The sequence below is a fragment of the Thermobia domestica genome, chromosome 13 (assembly GCF_964235325.1).
Source record: "Thermobia domestica chromosome 13, izTheDome1.hap1.1, whole genome shotgun sequence".
Lineage (NCBI taxonomy): Eukaryota > Metazoa > Arthropoda > Insecta > Zygentoma > Lepismatidae > Thermobia > Thermobia domestica.
The window spans coordinates 6,793,439-6,817,505 of record NC_137466.1 but is presented as its reverse complement, the minus strand read 5'-3'; the positions used below and the strand labels follow the sequence as shown (position 1 = coordinate 6,817,505).

The 24,067-nt window shown below is 37.1% G+C and overlaps 1 protein-coding gene across 3 annotated transcripts in view; it reads right to left on the bottom strand.

Moving 5' to 3' along the window:
- Window positions 1-7,688: 7,688 nt before the first annotated feature.
- LOC145668001 (uncharacterized) overlaps window positions 7,689-24,067 on the bottom strand; it is a 51,718-nt gene continuing 35,339 nt past the window's right edge. Inside the window, exon 3 of one of the 3 annotated variants that reach the window (XM_081735446.1) lies at window positions 7,689-13,656. In XM_081735446.1, coding sequence (XP_081591572.1) covers window positions 13,641-13,656 — 16 coding nt within the window. In that variant the 3' untranslated portion in view covers window positions 7,689-13,640. Of the gene's footprint in view, window positions 13,657-13,721; window positions 23,381-24,067 lie in introns of those variants that run through there. The other 2 variants (XM_081735445.1, XM_081735444.1) reach the window with 2 other exon arrangements.

Below are 24,067 nucleotides of genomic sequence, written 5' to 3'. Positions count from 1 at the left end.
TGACCAAAAAATGGCCAAAAAGACACGAAAAAGTGACCAAAATCTTATCATGTCCTTTTTTTCCTTTGTGAATTTCTCCATCACCTCTGTCTTCGTTTGTTGTTTTGTTTCTTCTATACTTCTTGTTTTTGAGCTTCCTCCTTTCTTAGGTTTTCAAAGTATGCTTTGTAGTTACAGTAAGCAGACTTAGCAGATGTAAAAAGCTTTTGAGTAAGTGGAACTAGTTCTGGCCTATTTCTGAATTTCTTCATCCTAGACATTATATTTAACTTCGCATATAGAGTTCTTAAAAACGTGAAATATTCAAACTCTTAACAAGAACATAACACAATACGAACATGATGAACCACACAAACTCAAACACACAACGTTGAATGGAGCGTTAACTATTACGAGAGAAAACTAAAAGATTATTATAATAGAGGAAAGAATAGACACAGAAGAGTTCTCAACCCAACCTTGAAAGATTAAGCATCCACCAACCGTCCTCTGTTCTTTAGAAAGAATAAAAGTTGAAGTGAGAATAAAGTTGACTCTTTCACATGTGGCAGCAAATACTGAAGCTTTCAGAAGAGTAATGAGTAACAAGTTTTTGCCTTTTTCCATTTGTTTTTATATTTTTTCTTAGAAAACTGCCAATGCAAAACACAAATCACACGAAAAAGCCACTTTACCTCTGAAAAAGTAACTTTTAGTGACCAACTTGAAAAAACGTTAATTTTAGTTTTTCAAAAGTGACTTCTAAGTGTTCTTCTCAATGAATTTACGTGAATAAAAATATACTTTACAAAAAAAATTAAACTAGCGCCAAATGCGTTCCTGCATAAAACTAGACTCAGTCTAAAATATAGATAATTCTTACTTCGATCGATCTCTTCAATTCTAAAAGTGTTTTGACTACACCCCTCTAACGTCCGTCCGTTAATACACCACTTGCAGAGCAGGCTAGAAATCAGCCACACAGCTTTGGGGGCCATGAATTTGTTAGGAGGGGCCAAGTCATTAAAAATTATCTTACAAATATCTAAATTGTGCATTTTGTATTGAGGTCTAGAGGGGACATGAAAAATTTAGGAGGGCCAGGCCCTCCCTAGCCCCTCTCTGGTTGCGAGCCTGTTGCAGAGCAGCACTTACCAACTGAATCTGGTATGGGCTTATTACTATATTGTCACCCTTTTCCTTATTGAGGAGGAGGTAGGTGAATGACCGCTCAAGACGTTGCCAATTTCAGTCATCTGCATCTGTCCATCAATCTCTTTTCTCGGAAACGACCGCGGAGGCCAGGAGGGTAGGTATCAGCGGTCTGTTTTGCCAATTGTTTCGATCAAAACATTGCCCGAAACAATCGGGTCATGTGGTTCTCGAAGTCGTATATGAGAACGAGGTCGCTCGTATTTTGAAGTGAAATAGATAAATATGAATACTGCCTTCTTTCCTAAACGCTAAACCCTTTTTAACTTGATGTAATAAATAACCTATATGATACTGATTGATATAATTGGATTTGGGGAGTATTCCTTTTCCATCCAGGGGTGTGTGTAAAGAAATTTGGAGGGGTGTTGGGGGGTGTAGATTACTCCCTGGAGGCATATGTGAAGAAGAGCGCCTTCTACCCTAAATTTCACCAAAATTTTCGTTAGAGGATGTATGGATCAATCTAAAGATCACATGTTGCATTGTCTGTAGTGACAATAACCATTAATAAGGCTGTGAAATAGAAAAGAGTCTGAAATTAGAGAAGGAGTAAATTCGTCCTTACATATCTTTTATGACAATACATTTTCTTATAGTGCATCGAACAGTGTGTTATTTCATGTGAAATCATCAAAATTTTCAGGTAAAAAAAAAAAAACATTGGCGTCTCAGAATTTGACTAACCTTGGTGTACATGTAGGCCCCTTAGAGAGATGTTTATGCACCAAATTTTAGCCCAGTACCCTTTTTAGTTTCAGAGTACAGGTCGGTTAAAAAATTGACAAATTTGATGTTTTTTTTGTAAAATCTTGTTAGCTTCCACTGGTTATATTATAACGAGATTTTCGTTATATTTGATATTACCCAGTTCGAAGATTAAAATAAATAACACCACCATTAGCACATTTAGTTTATATCAGGGTTGGCAAAAACCATGGTTTTTATTTAAAAAAAACAAAAAACCGTTTTTTTGGTTTAAACCATTTTTTTTTTTTTGTTTAAACCAGGTTTTTATGGTTTAAATGATTTGCTCTATATATTCATATCATATATGGACCGAAATAAGTTTGTTTCGCCTTGATGTTATTATGCAACAACTGGGTTATGCTGGAAAGCGGAATAAAAACCGCTTCTCGAGTTACATCGGAGAGATATTGTCCTCCATTTGAACTCAGAACCAGGACTAATTGGCCACAAATGCGATACGTCTGCCGAGTCACTCACGAAGGAATCCTGATAAAAAAAATACGTTGTACTGATCTTTACATGCTTCTTAATATAACTGTCAAGAGTCATTTCAGAAGGACAAAAAGATAAACAGTTGCACAAGTGAAACCATTACACAGAATTACATATGAACAATTTCAAAGTATTACGGAGTACAGAAGAACTAATTTAGTTCAAGTTAGTTAACAACGACTTTTATTAGTCCAAATTAAAGAAATACACCGACTTAATCTGCATATCAATAAGAAAAGTGAATAAAGATACGAATTATTTGAGTCCAGTTTGGCTCAAACTCATTTATACATGGATAGATACCAAAGATACTTATTTCACTAAATGCCTCTCGTGGGTCTGTATGACCCGCCCCCCCACACAAAAAGTACGGCATTTTCGATGTATTTTATCAATAGTAAACATTGAAACGAAACAATATTTAAAATTTTTCTTCGATTGCGATTACATAACAATAATAACAGCTACAAAAAATCACAAAATAAACATTTATTAACTTGTAAAAAAGTTGCTTCTGTAGTATAATTTTTTTGAGTAATGAATGGGGAATTTAGGTCTGAATATAATACGAATAATATACGGGAGTGAAACGTGATAACCCACAAATGTGTGTTCATCAAGATTTTACAAACACTTACACTTTTACGAACATTCTTTTTGTTTTTTGGTTTAAACCACCTCGGTTTAAACCAGCCAACCCTGGTTTATATACATATTTTTTGCAAGAACCATCTAATATCACACATTAAAATTATATACATCACAACTTTTATTCTCAAATCTTCATGAAAAACTTTCTGTTGTCATAGAAACACGAAACTGTAACTATCATTATATAAAAATCTATCTATCTCAACATATATTCTACATTTATCCTTCTTCTTCACAACAGATTGTGCACCTTTAATCACCGTTGCCCAAAATAGCTACAATTGAAAATGGAAGAAATTCAGATATCAGATACACAATATTGTTGTATATATGGCTCTCATCTAGGACTTCTTAAATTGGTTACAAATGAAGAAAGAATCCTGGACCAGTACATATCTTACATACGTGGTTATCTTAATTTCCGAATAGCCCTCACATACATAAATTATAACACATATACATTAATATCATTTTGTCTCAGTAATATTCTTACATCCATTTAATAATCAATTCCTTTTCAATTCTATAAAATTATAGTGGAAGAGGACTTATTTAAAATGCGAAACTTTTGCTAATTATTTAGGTCCTAAAATAGAAAAATGAAATGAAATCTTTAAGTTTAACGTCTCAATTATGCCGGTTAGGCTAAAGGAGACAGTGAATATGAGAGATGAGTGAAATGGTGGTGTGAAGAAAGTGGGAGGAAACGGGATAATCCGGAGAAAACCCACGGGCACGGTGTTAGTCTACCACAAAGTAGATACGGCGGGAGCTGGGATCGAACCAGGGAGTTCAAGCACCGGAGGTGAACGCTCACTGATCCACCGCACCCCGGTCCTAAAATAGATTATTTTATTCAATGTCATTTATACTCGTTAGCAATAAAGTTGATACAAGCTGAAATACAGCATAACCTATTCCATTTATTCGGGCATAGTTAGCATAACTTTGATAGATAATATTTGTATAAATGCATAGATGTAATTGCATTGAATTCAGGAGTACGAATTACAAAGAAATTATAACAATATTCAAAGTGAAACAAAACAAGAATTGAAAATATTTTAGCGGATACCATAACATTAGCTCAAGTTAGATTACCAAAAGATTCAATTAGGTTACATTGACCCGCACAGTCCTGTATATTATGAATTCCTTCAGTTCTTTGGTTTCTATTTTGAGAATTTCTGCCACCTATGAAATTACTACGAAATCCAGTTCGAGAAAAGTTACATATACTGTTTGCCTGATTTCTAAATGTTGTACGATTATTATTTGTTTCTTCTGAAATTGGGTTCGGATCTATTACCGGTATAATTGAATCTATCATTACATCTTACATTAGGTCTACACTCTTCCCCCACATTGATATTTCGGATTGGAATATGATTGGTTTGGTTTCGGTTATTATTAGTTTTTTTTCGATTAGTATTACTTCGCATCATTGATTGATTTTCGAAATTCTGCACTATCATAATTAGATGATTGAAATTAATACATTGTGCAGAAATCAGTATTTGCTGCAACTTAAAAGTAACAATATCCGGATTGATGCTATAATTCGGGATTCCTGTTGGTATGGATTAATTAATTTCAACTCATAGAGGAAAATCACTATATTAGTAAGACTCTTATTAATTTTTTGCTTCAAACCAAAGCGTCTCGGTTTGCCAACTTAAAATCATTTTCAAAACTTGAAAGCAGAGCGTTCTTGAAATCTAAATAGTTACGTAAAATTCCGTGATTGCTTTGAATGAAACAGAGCAAGGTGGTAGTAAAACGTGTGGCAAAATTTTAAGAAATTTTGATTTGTCTACTCCAATTAAGTCGCATTCTTCTTCGAAGTTTTCCAAAAATACACTTGCTGGTATGCCTTCTGACCTTCCACTAAATTTGGTTAACGATCCTATTTCGCTAAATCGGAAATTATGATGATTATTAGACTGTTTCAAATGTTTACACTTTACATATTTGTTTTTCCTACGATGTGATGAATGTGGCCTTCTCTCTTCTTTCCAGATACTAGAGAAACTATAATCTTTCTCAGAATAGCTTTCAGGTATATGATTTTGTTCTATATCTAGTCTGGGTTCAATTGGCATAAGGTCTCTGTTGATGGTCGGATCAGGAATACCATTTATGGTGATAATCTTTTCCTTGATAGTATTTATTTCTTCCTGTAATTCTCTAATCTGATAGCAACGCTTATTATCTTGAGTTTCAACAGCTTCCACTGAACTTTGTACAATGGTAAATCCGTGCAAAATTTGTTCCATCCTACACTCTGTTCGTATTAGTTTAGAGTTTATTTTCTGTGTTATTTGCTCTAATTTATTGTCCATTTGCTATGTCATAGACTGTGTAATCTAACTTTTGTTCGAATTTAGTATCGACTGGCTGTGTTAGCTGTGTCAATTGCTCAAATTTAGTGTCCATTTGCTGTGTTTGCTGTGTCAACCGCTCAAATTTAGTATTCATTTGCTGACCTAGCTGTGTTATAAGGTCAACCACATTCTTTGATATATCCGATCCTGGTATTTTAACATCACCAACTTCATCACTAATACTTTCAACTCTGTGTATATCTATTTTAAGGTTACGATAAATTTTCCTTTTACTTTTTAATAAAGTATACTCTGTATTGACGGTTATTTATGAGATTACTTACTTTGCTTCAACCAAATCTCAAGGTATCTCCTCGGCGGAAAATACCATTTATTATATAAAGAGATTTTCGTTGTATTTTATATTACCCAGTTTGAAGATTAAAATAAGTAACACACCACCATTACCACATTTAGTTTTTATATATATTTTGCAAGAACCTATTATCACAAATTAAAATTATACACAGCACTACTTACTTTTATTTTCAAATCTTCATGAAAAACTTTCTGTTGTAATAGCAACTCGAAACTTTAACTATCATTATATAAAAATCTATTTATCTCAACATATACTCTACATTTATTCTTCTTCTTGACACCAGATTGTGCACTTTTAAGTACCGTTACCGAAAAGAGCTACAATTTAAAATGGAAGTAATTCACATATATCAGATATATAATATTATTGTAATATCTCCCGTGAATAATGAGCTAGAGAGAAAAATAAATTACGATTTTGAAGAGGAATGAATAGGTTACAAGGTATGCGAGAAACATTTATTCGAAAATTGAACATCATTTTCCAGTAAATTTCGGAAAAAGTTTGGATCAGCGATATCCCAGGAAGTGGATCAGTGATATCTCAGGATTTTTAATTTCCTCAAATTGGGTACCAAGGTAGCCTCACATGCCCGGCATACTTTGTCAAATGTGAACTTGGGGAATGAATGGGCTTGGAATCTACAATGATTTTCGTGTGACCATCTCGAGAGAGACACCTGGGGTGCAAATGTGAAAAGTAGGCAATTTAAGTTGATTTTGTTTAACATCCCGTTTAGCAGAGAGGCTAAATGAGACGTGGACCTACTGATTAACGTGGAATCCTAACCATATGAACTCCCGCCGGGAATCGAACCCAGATCTCCTAGGTCAAATGAAATTGGCAGTTTGTTAGTACTGGTGAAGTAAAGTGTATCTAACCTGGCAGTAATATATTTCTAGTGCAATCTGTAATTTAGTAATCCTGTGAAATCTTTGGAACATTCCATTACCAATCGTAGGACATTGCATTGACAAATATTTGAAAATTCTGGAAGGCTGTCGAATCATCTGGAACATTCTAGAAGGTTCATTACCTGTATAAAAGTAGAGGACATTGACACTGCCTGACAGTAGCTTCTTGGCTGTAGACTGGACTACAAGTCTAGTTGCAAGTGCCTATGTCTCATTTCCTGATCCCAGTGTTCAAGCATAGCTAATAAGATCACAGTGACTAAGTAGCAAATTTCCGAGTGGCAGTAGTGGATATTGTCGTGATCCAGGTACAGCATTATCTGTAACTGTGTGCTCCAGCTCATCGTCTGAGAAAAAGGATCAAAGAAATCCATGCTTTCTACAACAGCGACGATGTTAGTCGTTAGATCCTTGGGTAAAACTCTTCACGTCTGTTCATAAACAGAGAGGGAGAAACCACATGCAAAAACGTCTGATACCGATGAATCTGAAGCACGCATACTTCGTTTTCAATGACAAGAATCCTAATGGCCAAATTGGATTTTCCACAACGGCAATCTAGCAGGTACAGGTGGAAGACAAAGTGTGTGTGTGTTTGTGATCACCATTCATCAAAATGTTTTGTTGCTTACTGGAACAAATGTTGACAAGATGACCAAGGGGTAAAAGAGATCTCCCTCACATACAAGGACTTTCTTAGGAGAACAGTGTGTGACAATGCAACAGAAGTGCAAGATAATGAGTGCTCTGAATGCCCAGGAAAATCGCACATTAAGCAGAAACTTCCGGATCTGATAGACGGACACATAATCGAAGGTGACCTACAAACAGTGAGATTCCATTGATCAAGAAATTCTGCAGACAATAACTAAATCTGCTGACGAATTTGTAGTTGATCTATGCAACAAGCTGGAGGTGCTTCAAACGTTCATTTATTGCAAAGCAACAATCGGTATACCTTACTGAACAGAAAGCGAACTTGAAACCGGAAGAGTTTGTACTGGTGTGTGATCTCTGACTCCTTTGTGCTACAGGATGAGGTACAGGGATACTACTGGGATAGTGCCCAAGAAACTGTTAAATCATTTGTAGACTTCTATCGTGAGAAGGGTGTATTGCAGCACATAAGCGTGGTGATGATATCTGAATGCCTCAGACATGACACTGTTGCAGTTCATCTGTTCCAGGAAAAACTGGTGAAAATCCTTAAAGACAAGTTTTCCAATATGTCAATAATACCTTACCTCTCTGATGAAGCTGCATCTTAGTACAAGAACCAGAAAAACTTCAATAACATCTGTATGCACTCTCATGACTATAGTGTGGCATTTGAATGGAATTCCTTTGCAACCTCACATGGCAAGGAAGTGAGCTATTGAAGGTGCACTGAAAAGAAATGCTGCAAGAGGAAGTCTTGAAAGACTATACACAAATCAGATCATGAATCCACGCCAATTGTACAACTGTGCCACGAATGACAACAAAGATCTATCCGCATCTAAAAGCTTGTGACAGCTAACGTCATACAGCTAGGCCATATAATATATACGTTCTCATCCTCTAATCGTGAACCCCCTCTCTTTCCTGCTTTTTTCTCTCCCATACTGAAATTTGTTAATAACATGAGCGAAATTTTAATTTCAAACTACACATGTTAGTATCGAAAAAAATGAAACAACAAAATCGAGAAGAAACAAATTTCATAAGTTGCTGTAGGGAGAAACGTGAATACCAACACAAAGAAAAATGGAAACCAATGCATGTCTATTATACAGAGGTTCAGAAATGAAAAAGAGACAGAGAGGGAAAGAGCGAGAGAGAAAGTGAACGGGAGAGAAGAGGATAAAGGAAAGGGAGAACTAATAAAAATGTGAAATTTTAATGTAGTAAGAAAAAACCTAACATTATAAAATTCCGTTTCCTGAAATTCAACAGTAATATAGAAATAACGTTTGTTTTATATATTTTTTCAGGACTATACGAATATATAGAGGATGCTTGAAACATTCATTAAGTTACTTTCAAAAAGGATAGTATAGTCAATTTTTAGTAGAACTGTAGATCTCCAAGACAGATCTAAGATAATGTTAAAGTTTAACACACACGTTTTGTTTGCGCATGGTTCGGTTGTAAATTCGGTAGTGTTTATTGGACATACTAATCCAAAATATATTCTAATAAGCCCAGTAGGTAGCATAGGTCGTATCTTCTATTCCAGACTACTAATGCAAACTCAACCAAAAAAAAAAAAAAAAAAAAAGAAAGAAAGAAAGAAAACAGGATAGAAAAATTGATTAGGATTAGGATTTAGATTTCTGGGCTTTCAGCATCTAAGGCTATTTAGTCCTTAGCCCCTCTTCATATTCAGCCACTGCAGTGGCGCAACTCGGTGGAGCAACTGCTTGTGAAGCATTGCTTGAAATTGCTGCCTGCCTTCGTTTGCTTCCACTAAAACAGTTGCCGCCACCAACCGCTCTTGCGTAACTGTCTCGAGCAACTCTCAGTGTCCGTCACTCGAGGAAAAGCATTGCTTTAAATTGTAACCTTCGTACGGGGACACTGCAGTGGTGGTCACCGCACAAGCTTGCCAGTGTATCTCGATGCCAATGTATGTATATGTTGTTTAGAAAAAAAAAACGAAGAAAGAAAAGAAGAAAAGGTGCTGATCAGACGAAACATGCACACTTGATCTTTCCGTGCCTGCCCTAGTCGCGGGGTTTACTACCCCTCCCCGATGGGGGAAATTTTTAATAAATAGAAAATAATAATGAAAAACTTATTCTATGCATACCTTTATTTCGTTTTAGTATAAATTTTAATGAATTTTCACTTTATATATGTTGTGAAGAAAGACTTTAATTACTATAAATTCACGATCTTTTCTTGTTGTTTGAAATAGTTATAGAGAATGAGTTTTACAATATGCGTTGGCCCAATAATGAAATAAATTCGTTTTGAATTTTCGCCCGTAATACCTTGAATATTCCAACACTAAGAATTTCATGAAAGGAAATAAAATAATCGGATTGCAAGGGCACCCATCAGGAGGGGCAAGGTGGGGCAGTTGCCCCCTAGAGGAAATTGTACTTCAGAATATCGAAAATCCAATAGAATTTGTACATTAGTTACAGCAAAATTTGAAACTATTTTTGAAACGTCGCTTATACTGCCCCCCCTTGTAAACCACAACATGGGCGCCCTTGTCGGATTGTTGAACTTTATCTAGATTTATATTATAACAAGGTGTTGAGGAGCACATGCACCGAGGGTTGCGAGGGATGTGCAGTACACCATAATTACCCGCCTCTTCGCTACTGTCTACTGCAAGTAGAACGTTAAAATTCTATTTAGCTTCGACGACCAATGATTAACGCCAATAGACTTGCTAAATCAATTATTATTTGGAGACTGTTTGACTTCTGTTATTATTATTATTATTATTAATAATAATAATATAATATTTTTTGCACTTTTCTTCGTCTTGCTAATTAAATTTTTATTCAAAGTGCTCCCCTCAAAACGTTGCGCCCCTAGACTCGGGACTAGTGGTAAATCCAACTCTGCCTAGTCGTTTATTATGTTTTTTTGGGTATTAGTCATTCATCACCTAATTAGCAGCTACCCCTTATGCCAAATGAATCATTTCCGGATACATTTATAACTATTATTATTATCACGTAACGGGACTTATAATATTGTATTCTTAGTCTATCCGTCCGTTACTCCTACGATAACTCTTGGACAAATGCCAAATTATTATATTCTGTTTTTGCAATAGATGTGGAGCGATTATGGTATCTCGTCCGAGTTGGTTAATGGAGACGATTAATCAACCGGACATGGTAAAAAAAAAACAACCATTAGAGCGAAAGCCATAATAGATAGCGAGAAGGGGTTTTCTTAAATCGATTAAGTGTTCCAAGAATATCTTCCATCCCCATCCTTAATACTGTATTAAAACCGGGAGTGGTAGAAATCCAGTACGACTTCCGGTTTCAATATTAATCTATATAAAGAAAACCGATAAGAGAACAAGTTCGATTTCCTTGGAATCGACTTAGCGTTCTAAGAATAGTTCGCATTTTCTCTTTTAACACTTTATTCAAATCGGTAGTGGCAGAAATCAACCATTTCCGCTTTCAGTGTTGATCGCCATAGAATAAATTGGCACGCTCCACTTTATTGTCTTTACAGAATTATGTATTATTATTATTATTATTATTATTAAATCATTAAGGAAAGAAGTAAAGGACGGAAATATGTTGTTGACAAAACCAAATATATACATTGATGGGATTCTTTGTGGCTAAATGCTTAGAACTTGCATTCTTGCAGGAGTCGGGTTCGATTTCCGGTGGCAGGTACTGTGGTTTGTAGATCTACGTCCCATGTAGCCTAGTAGCGTAGGTGTTGAAATGAAGTTGAACTCTAAGTAATAAAAATGAAATGAAATCTTTAAGTTTTACGTCCCACGGATATGCCGGTTAGGCTAAAGGAGACGGTGAGGATGAGAAATGAATGAAATGATGGGATGAAGAAAGTGGGAGGAAACGGAAAACCCCAAGAAAACCCACGAACACGGTGTTTGTCCACCACAAAGTCCACACGGCGCGAGTTGGGATCGAACTAGAGACCACAAGCACCGGAGTAAGTAATAAAAATATATAAACAAAAATATAGGTAAGTGGAAGAGTATTACCTGCGTCTAACAAAAGAATATAAATTGAGAAATTAATTACAAAGTTTATGTTGACTTTGGAGCTGCAACACCTAAAAAAAAAAAAAAAAAAAAAAGTGGAAGTAATATGCATATGGATATAGTCCGACATACGCTCGACCGAAGGTTTCGACATACGGAAATAGTTAAAGAACTTCATTTTGTCTGCACAGAGATTACGATACAAAGTATGATACAGGCCTGTTTGCAATCTCGTTGATAGCATAGGATGCACGGACATTCGTTTTTCCCTCTACGTTTCTTCTTTTTGAGCAGCAAAGTAAAAAGTGCTTGCTTACTATTAACAGCCATTTCTCGAAGTGGAATAAATTGAGACAGTGGAAATGCTTCTATGAACTATATGAACCGGATAGTCGCCGAATGGACACTGAAATCTCGAACCATGAACGGTTGTATGTGTGTTTCTGCGTGTTCCATGTATTTCTGTGTGTCCTGGCAACACCACTCATAACTTGAGCAATAAAAAAAAGGGGGGGCAGAAAATAACAAGAAGCTTTGGTACCTGCTGTCGGTTGCTCGTCTTTTCACAAGCAGTGGCGCAACTCAGTGTTTCCACTCAGTGGCCGCGAATGAACGGGACCTTAACGTTTGAAAGATGACGTCCTTCGGCGAGCACACAATCCGGGGAAAAGGAAGGAAGGAAGCGGCCTGGGACCTAAGTTAGGTACCACCCCGGCATTTTCCTGGTGTGAATGAGGAAAACCTCATTCAAGGTGGCTGGCCTGAAAAAGTTTTAACTTTTTCGACCGAGTGCTCCCACCGGGAATCGAACGCGAGACCGCTCTAGAAAAAATAAACGAGTGCTGTTTTACTGCAAAATTTTTATCTGAAATACCCTTTATTAGAAGTCCAAACGGTATCATAATGAAAACTAACAAATGACAGAATGGAAAATTGGGTGTTCCTTATAGATGTAGCAGACCTTGTATCTTTCAAATTTCAACGTGAATAAAACAAAATTGATTTATAAGATGGAAACACATTTTGTGTCGAACTAGTATAAATAAAATTTTGTTTTCAAGTAACCAAAGATGATGTCAGTTTTTTAGCCTTTTCCGAAAATTTGTCTGTTCCTGACATCCAGCACGGATTTCATCAGTTTTAGGGGTATAACGCTGCAATTCGCACAAGATGGATGAACACGCTTGAGGTCAAACGGATCAGTGTCAGTCAGATGATGTTTGCTTATGGACCACCACTGGGTCTGGGATTCAAACGCGCAGTGGTCCGGTGTTTCAACTGAGACTCGGTAATCCAGAGGATAAAAAAATATTTTGCTTATTCCCTTGCGTTTAAACATTATTTCTTTTAGAGATGACCAGGACTGGATATGTTGACCGCAGAGCACGAAAAAGACGACGCTCAAGTAGCCAGTTAATTACATTTTCCAGACCAGGTCTATCGGTCACTTGCTCCGTTTTAACTTTGGAACACGCACGTGCGGGTGAGAGAGGGAGGAGAAGTGATTGATGGAAACCAGGATAGAGAAACGTCAAGAAAGAAATAGAGAAAAACAGGGACTAATATTAATATGAAACATACTTATTATTACAGTGTATGATGAAGAACGCAAACATTGTTTACTCGAATTCTTCTCAGTATTGCCTTGTAAGTTCACCAACAGAAGATAAACCTCTGTTTGCAGCTATTATTTTATGGGAAAAATACTATCTGGCTTGATGGGGAATCGAAGCAAGACTATCCATTTGGAAATCTGGCACTTTACCCCTACGCCACCGATTGCTTTATCCAGCCTGTGATCAACAAATGGTGTAGTGTTTCTTTCTGAAAACGATAACACGCAAAGTGTATTCTGGAGATCAGTGAAGAGTTCCGAATGTCCTGGTAACTCCCTTGCCCTTTCCAAACCAACATTCGTAAATCATCTCTATCATGATGAACGTGTTTTTCTCCACATTCTTAAGTATTGCTCGTGTAGTATAAGAAGTCGATTTTTCACAATCACTTTGTGAAAAAAGAGCAACTGCGGCGTGAACAGGATTTGAACTCATGTTAGATAGCACTACTATTCGTAAGTCCGTCACGTTACCCCTACACTATCATGCCACCTGAAGCTTCAAGCGAGATTGTACTTACCCTACTTACAAGCCACATATTACTTTACAAGCTAGCCCTGGTGTCTGGAACGAACCGGCTTCTTCCTGTAATCTTATTTGCACCAAAATGTATAACGAAAATTATTTATTCGACGACCTAGAGATAAATTAGTGTCCATTAAAAAACAAATAACATACAATCCAGAAAATATTACAGAAATAAAAACATATTATGCAGTGATTTCGCCGTGCAAGTTTCAAAGTACGCAAATAATAATAATACTGATCTATATTATAAAATTCAAAGTGACTGTGACTCCTAATCTCTTGAACCACCCAACCTATCTCGATCAAATATTTAATATTGATAAGGTTGTGGCCTGGGAGTGATTTTAACTATTCGTTTTGGTGTTGTAGCTTACGGGAGGGAGAGGGGGAAATATTAAAAATAAATATAGCTTAATAAGTTTTGAATCAAGCGACCAATCTGAATGAAATTTTCAACATAGTTTAGGTTCGTGCATGGAATCTTTTTATCATCTCACTTTGATGGAGGAATATTGGGAAGGGGGCGGACGGGGAGATATAGAAAAAATCAATGTAATTAAAATAAAGGTGACTATGTTCGTGACTTAATAAAATGAGAAATAAAATCTTTAAGTTTTACGTCCCACGTTTATGCGGGTTAGGCTAAAGGAGACGATGACGATGAGAAATGAATTAAGTGATGGAATGAAGATAGTTGGAGGAAACGGAAGAACACCGAGAAAACCCACGAGCACGGTGTCAGTCTACCACAAAGTCCACACGGCGCAAGCTGGAATCGAACCAGGGACCCCAAGCACCGGCGGTGAACGCTCTACCACTGAGCCCCGTCGTGGCTTAATAAGTCTTGAACCAGCGGACCAATTTGAATCAAGCTTTCAACGTTGATGAAGTCCGAGCCTTGGGTGATTTCATCATAGAATTTTCATGGTAGAACTTAAGGGAGAGAGATGGGAAATATATATAAAACTTAATAACTCTTGAACCACGAGACTTATCTCCATCAATTTTTTTAACATAAATGAGGTTCAAGCCTGATATAATTTTTATGATTTTACTTTGAGTGTCGAACTCAAGGAAATTTAGGGAAGTGTCACTCATGGATTTGGATGAAACTTTGCAAACTTGAAGAACATGGAGAAATAATCGGCACGTATTTTTTATTTCGGCAATGGCGCGGGTTTAAGGGTAGAAACAACCCTTTGAATGTTAGGGATGGCTCCAGTGTTGGGCAAATTTCAATTGAATTAACAATTAACAATTAATCTGTAAATTTAATTGTTAATTGCAATTAACAATTGAAATAAGTAATGGTTAATTGTTAATTTCAGTTGGCCATTAATAACGGAAAATCAATTGAAATTAATCAATTGATTGAAAGTAATTGCAGTGGAAAGTAATTGAAATTGAATTTAGTCACTCAATCGCAATTGAAATTACTTGGCAATTAATTCAATTGCAATTGATTTTCACTGATTAATTTTCAACACTGTAGTTCAGAGAGGGCGTGGGGCAATGTAAACTTTAGCCACGACCAATTAAATCACCACCCATCGTGACCCATGACCCACCGTGACCTAATCTGACCCATCATCCACCATGAACCACTCACCCACTGTGACCCCACACCCACCAAAACCCATTGTCATCAACTCTGACCCACTTTCCCACCAGTAGCGAATTTCGAGGTTGCTTTTTCCGCATTGTTAAATGCATGTTTTGTACCGTTTCTGCGCATACTTTCACGTTTTGTGCGCCAACGAAAGTGGGTCAAAGAGGACCTACAAATATGGCAGAAAAAGACATATTCATCCCACATCCCACTTTTAAACCATTCCCTTGATGCACAAAGCGACACAAATCATGCATAAAAATTGTGAAGAAACGTCCTCGACATTCGATGGAACGGAAGAGCATTAAGTTATTCCGCTATACTTGTAGGTCATTTTGAGCGATTTTTGTTGTCGCACTAAAGTGGAAATAGAAGCACAAAACGGTACAAAACAGGCACTATACGATACGAAAGAAACGACTTCCAAATTCGATAGTGGCGGAACAATGGCTCCTTTTCCTCACACCTTGATGGACCATTTTGACGCACTTCTGATTATGCTCAAAACGTGGAAGTAGGCGAATAGAACGGTACAAAATACACTATAAACGATGTGAAGGAAATGTCCTCCAAATTCGTTGGTCGCTGAACAGCATTAACTTGTTTACTTATATTCGTAGGTGCATTTTGAGCCACTTCCGGTGACGCATAAAACATAAAAAAACAGGCACTAAACGATGCGAAAGAAACGACTCCAAAATTCGATAGTGATGGAACAGTGAGCCATTTAACTCCCACTTTAAAAGGCCTGTTTAACTCATCTCGGGTGATGCACAAGACGAGAAATAGGTGCAGAAAACTTTTACAAAAGGACAAAAAGGCACTAAACGATGCGAAAGTAACGATCTAGAAATTTCATAGTGTCGAAACAGTGGGTCATTTTCGTCAAACCTTGGAGGCTCATCTTGACACACTTCTGGTGACGAACAAAGCGTGGAAATAGGGGCACAAAACTGAAAAAAAAACAGGCACTAGTCAATGCGAAATTCGGTAGTGGCGGAAAGTGAGTCATTTAAATCCCACTTTGAAGGCCAGTTTAACTCACTTCCGGTGACGCACAAGACGAGGAAGTAGGCACAGTAAACTTTTTTAAAAATAGGCACTAAACGATGAGAAAGAAACGACCTAGAAATTTTATAGTGGCGGAACAGTGGTAATTTTCGTCACACTTTGGAAGCCCATTTTGACACTTCTGGTGACGCGGAAAACGTGGAAATAGGGGCAAGAAACATTCACTAATCGACGCGAAAGGAAGGACCTCGAAATTCGGTAGTGGCAGAGCAGTGGGTCATTTTCGTTCCTCCTTCGAAACCCATTTTGAACGTCTTCCAGTGACGCACAAAACGTCAAAACAGGCGCACAAAGGGGGTACGCGATGTGAAATTAATGACCTCGAAATTCGATAGTGACGAAACTCTTGGTCATTTTCGTACCATCTTGGAAGCCCATTTTGACCCACTTCGGGTGACGTACAAAACCTGGAAATAGGGACACGAAACAGCACGAAAATCCACTAGTCGATGCGAAAGGATCTCGAAATTCGGTAGTGCTGGAACAGTGGGTCATTTTCGTCCCACCTTCGAGGTCCATTTTGAACGTCTTCCAGTGACGCACAAAACGTCGAAATAGGCGCACAAAAGGATTCGCGATGTAAAATTGACGACCTCGAATTTCGATAGTGGCAGAACTCTTGGTCATTTTCGCCCATCTTCGAAGCCGATTTTGACCCACTTTCGGTGACGCACAAAACGTGAAAATACGTGCTCAAAACGGCAAGAAACGCACTAAACGATGCAAAAGCGACCTCGAAATTCGTTAGTGACGGAACAGTGATTCATTTTCGTTCCACCTTGGGAACTCATTTTAACCCAGGGGCCGTGTGGATCAGTGGTAGAGCGTTAACCTCTGGTGCTTGGGGTCCCGAGCTCGATCCCAGCCACCGCCAAGTGAGCTTTGTAGTGGACAAACATCGTGTGCGTTGGTTTTCTCGGGGTTCTCCCGTTTCCTCCCACTTTCTTCATTCCACCATTTCATTCATTACTCATAATCACCGTCTCCTTTTAGCCTCACCGGCATAATCGTGGGACGTAAAACTCAAATGTTTCATTCATTTTAACCCACTTCCCATGACGCACAAAACATGAAAGTTGACGCACAAAACGGCACAAAGCGATGTGAAGGAAACGGCCTCGAAATTCATTGGTGGTGGAACAGCAATAACTTGTTCTGTCATATTTGTAGATCCAATTTGACGCATTTCCGGTGACGCACAAAACGTGGGAATAGACACAAAGCGACACAAAAGATGAAAAACAAATACACTCATGTCCAAAATTATTGTCGCATATCTAGAACTGTCTTCTTGTAAGAATGAGGAAAATAAAATGTTGCTAAGTGTTAAAGAAAATTTTATTTTCATTTTATTGTTCTTGTTTACTGCTCTTTTGATATGGAATTTGCTACAAACATGTCTTTGCCGATTATACACATACTAACATTATACGGGCGAATTCGTTATCAAATTATATTCCTACACCATATTTATAGACATGCCACAACAATTTTGGACATGAGTGCACCTGGAAATTCGTTGGTGGCGGAACAGGTTAATGATGCCGTGAGCACCAATATAATAAGTATATACTGTAGTTCTTACCATCAAGGTTGAGAACTGCACGGTCCAATTTTTTAACCAAAGTAGAAACCCAACCTGGTTAGTAATGTCAACCGGCTCGGCTTGGTTCAACTGAGCGAACAGCTTGAGCTGGCTTGGTTGGGATGACCCATCGACTCGGCTCAACTGAGCAGGTGGCTCGAACCGGCTCGGTTGGTGTAAGCAATCAGTTCGGTTCGGTTCGGTTCGGCTCGTGTGTGCCATCGGCTCGAGCTGGCTCGGTTGTATGAGCTGTTGGCTCGGCTCACTTCTCAGTTCGGGTCGATAAGTGAATGTGCTGTGAGCGAGCCGCTTGAGACGTTGACAGAGCAGTTTTGAACTTGTTTGGCTGGAGTCCTATAACTTTTAACAATTTTTGGCTTGAGCCCGAATACTTCCTCCTCCTGAAATCAAACCTACAACCTCTTGACCGGTCATTGCCTCCTGTAGATTTCTTGACGACCGAGATCAACAGTCAACTAATTTTTAGTATTCAGATACAAACCACCTATATGATGTTTATAGAGGTACACGGTGTTATAATAATAATTAGTTACACTAGTAGTAGTAGTACTATTGATAATTATATTGTCTTTGTACGATACTTGCAGAGAGTAGTACTTGAAAGTACACAAAGGATTTAAATCGGATTGGCTCGACTCGACTGGAAACTCGATTCGAATTCGAGTCGTTTGGGAAAAAATTTCGAGCCGAGTTCTCAGATGTCTGCTTCGAGTCGAGTTTTAAAGAAAACTCGCTCGTGCCCATTCCTATTGTATGCATGACGTGCATATAGAGCTCTTTCGAGTGGGATAGAACTATAAACATAATATATTTTAAAAATACTTAGTTTCACGGCTTTCTTCCCAGGGGGGGCGAAGGGATACTAGTTATCCAGTATTTCTTATAGTTACCTTTTTTGAAATATGTACAACAGTAACAAGTGGACAACACAATATACACGCATCTTCTTATCTTCAATTTTAATTGCTGATTTCAATTGCAATTAACAATTACAAGTTTTAATTGTCAATTGGAATTAACAATTAAGTGTTTCAATTGCACCGTTTGCGATTGATAATTAACTATCAAAAGATTCAATTGCCTGATGACCAATTAACAATTGACGAAAATTTAATTGCAAATTTTATGATTGAATTCAATTGCAATTGAAATTGTCAATTACAAATTGGAAACAATTGCAATTAATTTTCAGAGCAATTGCTTCCAATTGATTGATAAATTGCAATTGATTTCAATTGATTTTGCCCAACACTGGGTGGGTCCAAGCATAGACAGAAAACAATCATTTAATGCTGAAGAAAACATACCGCAAGGGGGGTTAGGAGAGCTAATTCAAAATCTGACGTCAAAATCACAAAATTTAGAATGGCGGAGCCAATATAGTGATTACAATTACTGAAAATCTTCTGGTTTGAAACGCTCTTCAGTTAGTCAAGAACAATTATTTTTGGCCGGGGTTACCGCAAGAAAGTGTAGACCGATTCGAAATCCCATCCTCTAATTATTTTCGGTAAGGTCATTCTGGAGACGAAACAGCACTGCACATTGATGATAAGTCCATGAGGACAGCACCTGAATTCAGTTGTGTAGCCAGAATCTTACTACGAAAGAGTATACACACACAAGTGTTGTATATACAAGGCTTGAAACTGGCGACTAACGGTGGAAATGTGCCACCTAGTTAACATGTACTACTATGTATCGCCAGGTTAAAAATGGTTGCTCACTAAGATCGGTTTAGGTCAGGGCGATAATTACCATACTACATACACAACACACACTATAAAAATTGTCAGAAAGGAATGGTAGTATCAGATAAAAGATCCTGTTTGTACTTGAATTTGTGACACTAGCAGTACACCAGAATAACTCGGCTTAATTAATTTCATATTTGCTAATATATATTAAAATTCCTCAATCATTCTACGTCGCTTTCTGTATTAACAGAGGTTTCTTTTGTTTCTATTTTTTTGCCCCAAATCTTAAAGAAATCAGCATGTGCTTGCCGAAAAATGGACGAGAGTTTTACATTTGAAATATCTTAAAGAGTTCAGAAGGTACTAAGCAACTACCAAGGAGACAAAAATTTCCGTCAGTAGCATTTTCGATCAATTTCTCTGGTGGTAGAAATATATATCGAAGTGGAGTAAACTGTTTAAATTATGTACATACGGATATTTTTGCATACACATGCATGTATGAATAGAAATGTTTTCTGAAATTTTAAAATCCGCTCTCTTACATACATTTGCAAATGTATTTTGTCAAATATAATTTTCAATTACATTTCTTCCCACCACTAAGACATGATGATTTTCATTATTTATACGTGCCAACAGATGGTGTTTTAACTATGATTTATATTGCTTTCCAGTATCCTCATTCTTATATATATATACATAAGTCTTGCCAACCTGATTTCCTAATAAGTTTATTTCCCCATTCATCAAACGGGTCATGTGCTATGTATGTTACTCTTTGTAAGTTTTCTGTAATACCCTTTCTACACTCGTGACTCAAGTTACGTGTAAAACTTGCATATGTTAACATCTGGACTGACAAGTTTAGACTAAATCATTTCTCTCTTGGCATGTATGAAGCCCTCTTGGTTGCTAAATTTTACTTTTGACTGAACCCTTACCTTAGCCATTGACACCTGTGAGACTTCTCACATGACACGCTAACATATGTTGAAAATAATTTTGTCAAAAACCTTCGCCACATTCCTGCCAGATATATCGTGTGTGTGTTATCCACTGCTGGTAGATTTGAAATTTGACTAAATAATTTCCTGCCTGGTTTTTCTGATTTGTATGTTAACTTTTGTTTTACCGAACTTGATTTTAGACGAAGTTTTTCCCCACACTTTTGAATCCTAAATCATTTCTGTTTTGTGTTACGACATGTGAACCTCGCCTACATCTTTCCCACGCTGCTATCCTCCATGGTATTTCTCACCGGTATGTGTCAACATTTCTTGCAAATCTTCAACTTTGTCTAAATCCTTTCTCGCACCCCTGACACTATGATACTGTTACCTTTATACTATCTGCCGCCATTGTTTTAAAAATAAATCCCTTTCGTCGTGCTTTAAACATAAAAGATTCGTTTTTGGCATGATTTATTATGTCTTTTACCCAATATAAACTTCGTAATGAATTCCTTTCCGACCCTTCTGCTATATACGTTGTTTGACTTTAGTGGGTTAACGTGCCCTAGGCCTAGGTTGAGCATCGACGGAATCCCCTTTCATGCTTTTCCGAGGTATGATGTTATTCGAGTGTACGCATTGATGGAAGTTGTCAAAACTGATTATCCACCAATTATTTCAAAAACAATTGGAATCTTTGATACATCTTTCCTGCCTGAGTTAGCATGTGTTACAAATAGGTTCCTATCACACTTTTGTAATATAGTTTTCAACAGTATGCATTAGCATGTTTTGCAGGACGCATACTTCGACTAAATATATGTTCACAAACGTTGCATTTGTGAAGTGTTGTGGAGTGCGTATTGTCATATGTGGTCCTTGAATAAATACACACACTTACTACGTATGAGTCTTTAACATGTGTTTTACAAACTGTCGTTTCTCAGTGAACCCTTTTTGCACGTATCAAGATTTAAACCTATGTGTACTAACATGTGTGTAGCTAAACTTGAGTTTCGATTAAACCCCTTTCCGCACTGTTGGTATGTGTGACTTTTTCACCTGTATGTATTAATATGTGTACTGCCAAATCCGATTTCCTGATATATCCTTTCCCACAATATAAACAAAAGTGGCTTTTTACACCTGTATGTATTTGCTTGTGTAGTGTCAAATTTGAAATTCGATTAAATTTCTTTCCGCACTTTTCGCAGGTATGAGGCTTCTCTCCTGTATGTATTAACATATGTTTCGCCAAATCTGACTTCATAAAATATCCATTTCCACAGAGTAAGCATGTGTAACGTGGTACACCTGTATGTATTAGCATATGTTTTGCCAAACTTGAAGAATATTTGAATCCTTTCCTACACTTTTCACACGTGAATGGGTTCTTATATGTATGTACTAGCATGTGCGTTGTCAAATGTTGTTTTGTAATAAATCCTTTTCCACAGTCTCTGCACGAGTATCTTTTGACACGTGTATGTACTTGCATGTGTGTGTTCATTCCTGAAATATGTCTAAATTCCTTTCCACACACTTGGCACATGTGAGGCTTTTCACCTGTATGTATTAACATGTGTGATACCAAATGCTGTTTCAACTTAAACCCCTTTCCACAAATTTCGCATATATGGCCATTCTTCTCTTCGTGCATTAACACGTGCTTTGCCAAACTTCCAATTTGCGTAAACCCTTTTCCACAGTCCAAGCATTTGTGAGGCTTTTCACCAGTATGTATCAACATGTGTATTGCTAAGTCTGATTTTCTTATAAATCCTTTTTCACAGTGTAGGCACGTGTGTCGCCGTACACTTGTATGTATTAACATGTGTTTTGCCATACTCGATTTATAGATAAACTCTTTTCCACACTCTTCGCATGCGTGAGACTTTCCACCAGAATGTATTAACATGTGTTTTGCTAAATTTGCATCGTGATAAAAACCTTTTCCACACTCTTCACAAATGTGAGGCTTTGCACCTGTATGTCTTATCACGTGTGTTGCCAAGTATTTCTTTTTAGAAAATCCCTTCCCACACTGTTGACACTTGTGAGGCATTTCTTTGGTGTGTATCAACATGTGTACTGCCAAATATGACTTTTTAAGAAATTGCTTTCCACAGTGTAGGCACGTGTGACTCTTAAAACTTGTATGTATTTTCATATGTGATATCAAATATGATCTTTTAATAAATCCTTTTCCACAGTTTGGGCAGACATGACGTTTTACAACCGTATGTATTAGCATGTGTGTTGCCAAATACGAAGTTTGACTAAATCCCTTTCCGCACTCTCCACATATGTGAGGCTTTTCACCTGTGTGTGTTAACAGGTGTCTTGCTAACTTCGATTTTTCAACAAATCCCTTTCCACATTTTGCGCATTTGTGAGGCTTGACGCATTGATGTATTAACATATGTCTTCCCAAATTTGAACTTTGCGTATAGCTCTTTCCACACGCATGACAAGCATGAGGTTTTTTACCAGTATGAATCTGCATGTGTTTTGACAAATATGCTTTACAAGTAAATCCCTTTCCACAATTTTGGCATATATGACAACTTCCACCTGTCTGAACAGAGGTGTGCGTTGCCAAACCAGAATTTTCAATAAATCCCATTCCAGACTCATTGCGTTTGTGATTGTTTTCACTTTTATTTGTTAATTTGTCTCTTCCGTAACGTGAATTTGCAATAAATCCCTTTTCATCATGTTTCCGGCTAATCTGATCTTTTTCATCTGAATGTCTGAACAAGTTTCTTCCTGAATGTGAAGGTGGACTAAACCCCTTTCCTTCCTTACACATATGGGAATTGTCATATGAATAAGTATTTGTTTCCTTTCGTCTAGTAAACGTATTCGCTTTTCTGGAGCGAGTATATTCATTGAAACTGGAAAAAAAATTTTTAAGAAAGAAACGGAAATCAAAATTAGTAATATGAAAAATAAAAAAAAAATGAGTGGGTTTGAATTACAATAACACTAGGAAGATAATTTTTTAACAAATTTTTATCTAGGAAACGAAAATCAAGATAAATAATATGAAACACCAAGGAAATAAGTTTGCATGCATAATAATGTAATAATGGGAAGATACTTGCTTGTATCTACATTTGGTATCGTATCTCAAATACGTGGCATAAGGCATTTCCAGCCCCTTTCACGTTAAAGAGGCTGGAAGGCATTTCCAGCCTTTTCACATTATTTTTCGTGATAAAGTAAAGTTTGATACTAATCTACTGTTAAATGAAATCTTAAAGAAATATGGAACCAAGAAGTATGAAGGTGATTCCATAACATTTCTGTTCTCGAAGCAATACTATGTTCCTCGTTGTAACAGATTTTCATGCCATTTCTAATCTCGACACAATACTATGTTCCTTCTTTACTATCTCAAACAGTATCTATATTTACATACACAAATTCAAGCTTAACTCAATGGAAACCAATGTACATATGTTACACAACCGAATAACAATTTCATTGTTATAGATCAAAATGCAGCTACGAAATCACAGGTTGGATATGTAGTACATCATTAATATTTGTGCCACAAAACTTAAAACTTGCGAGAACTT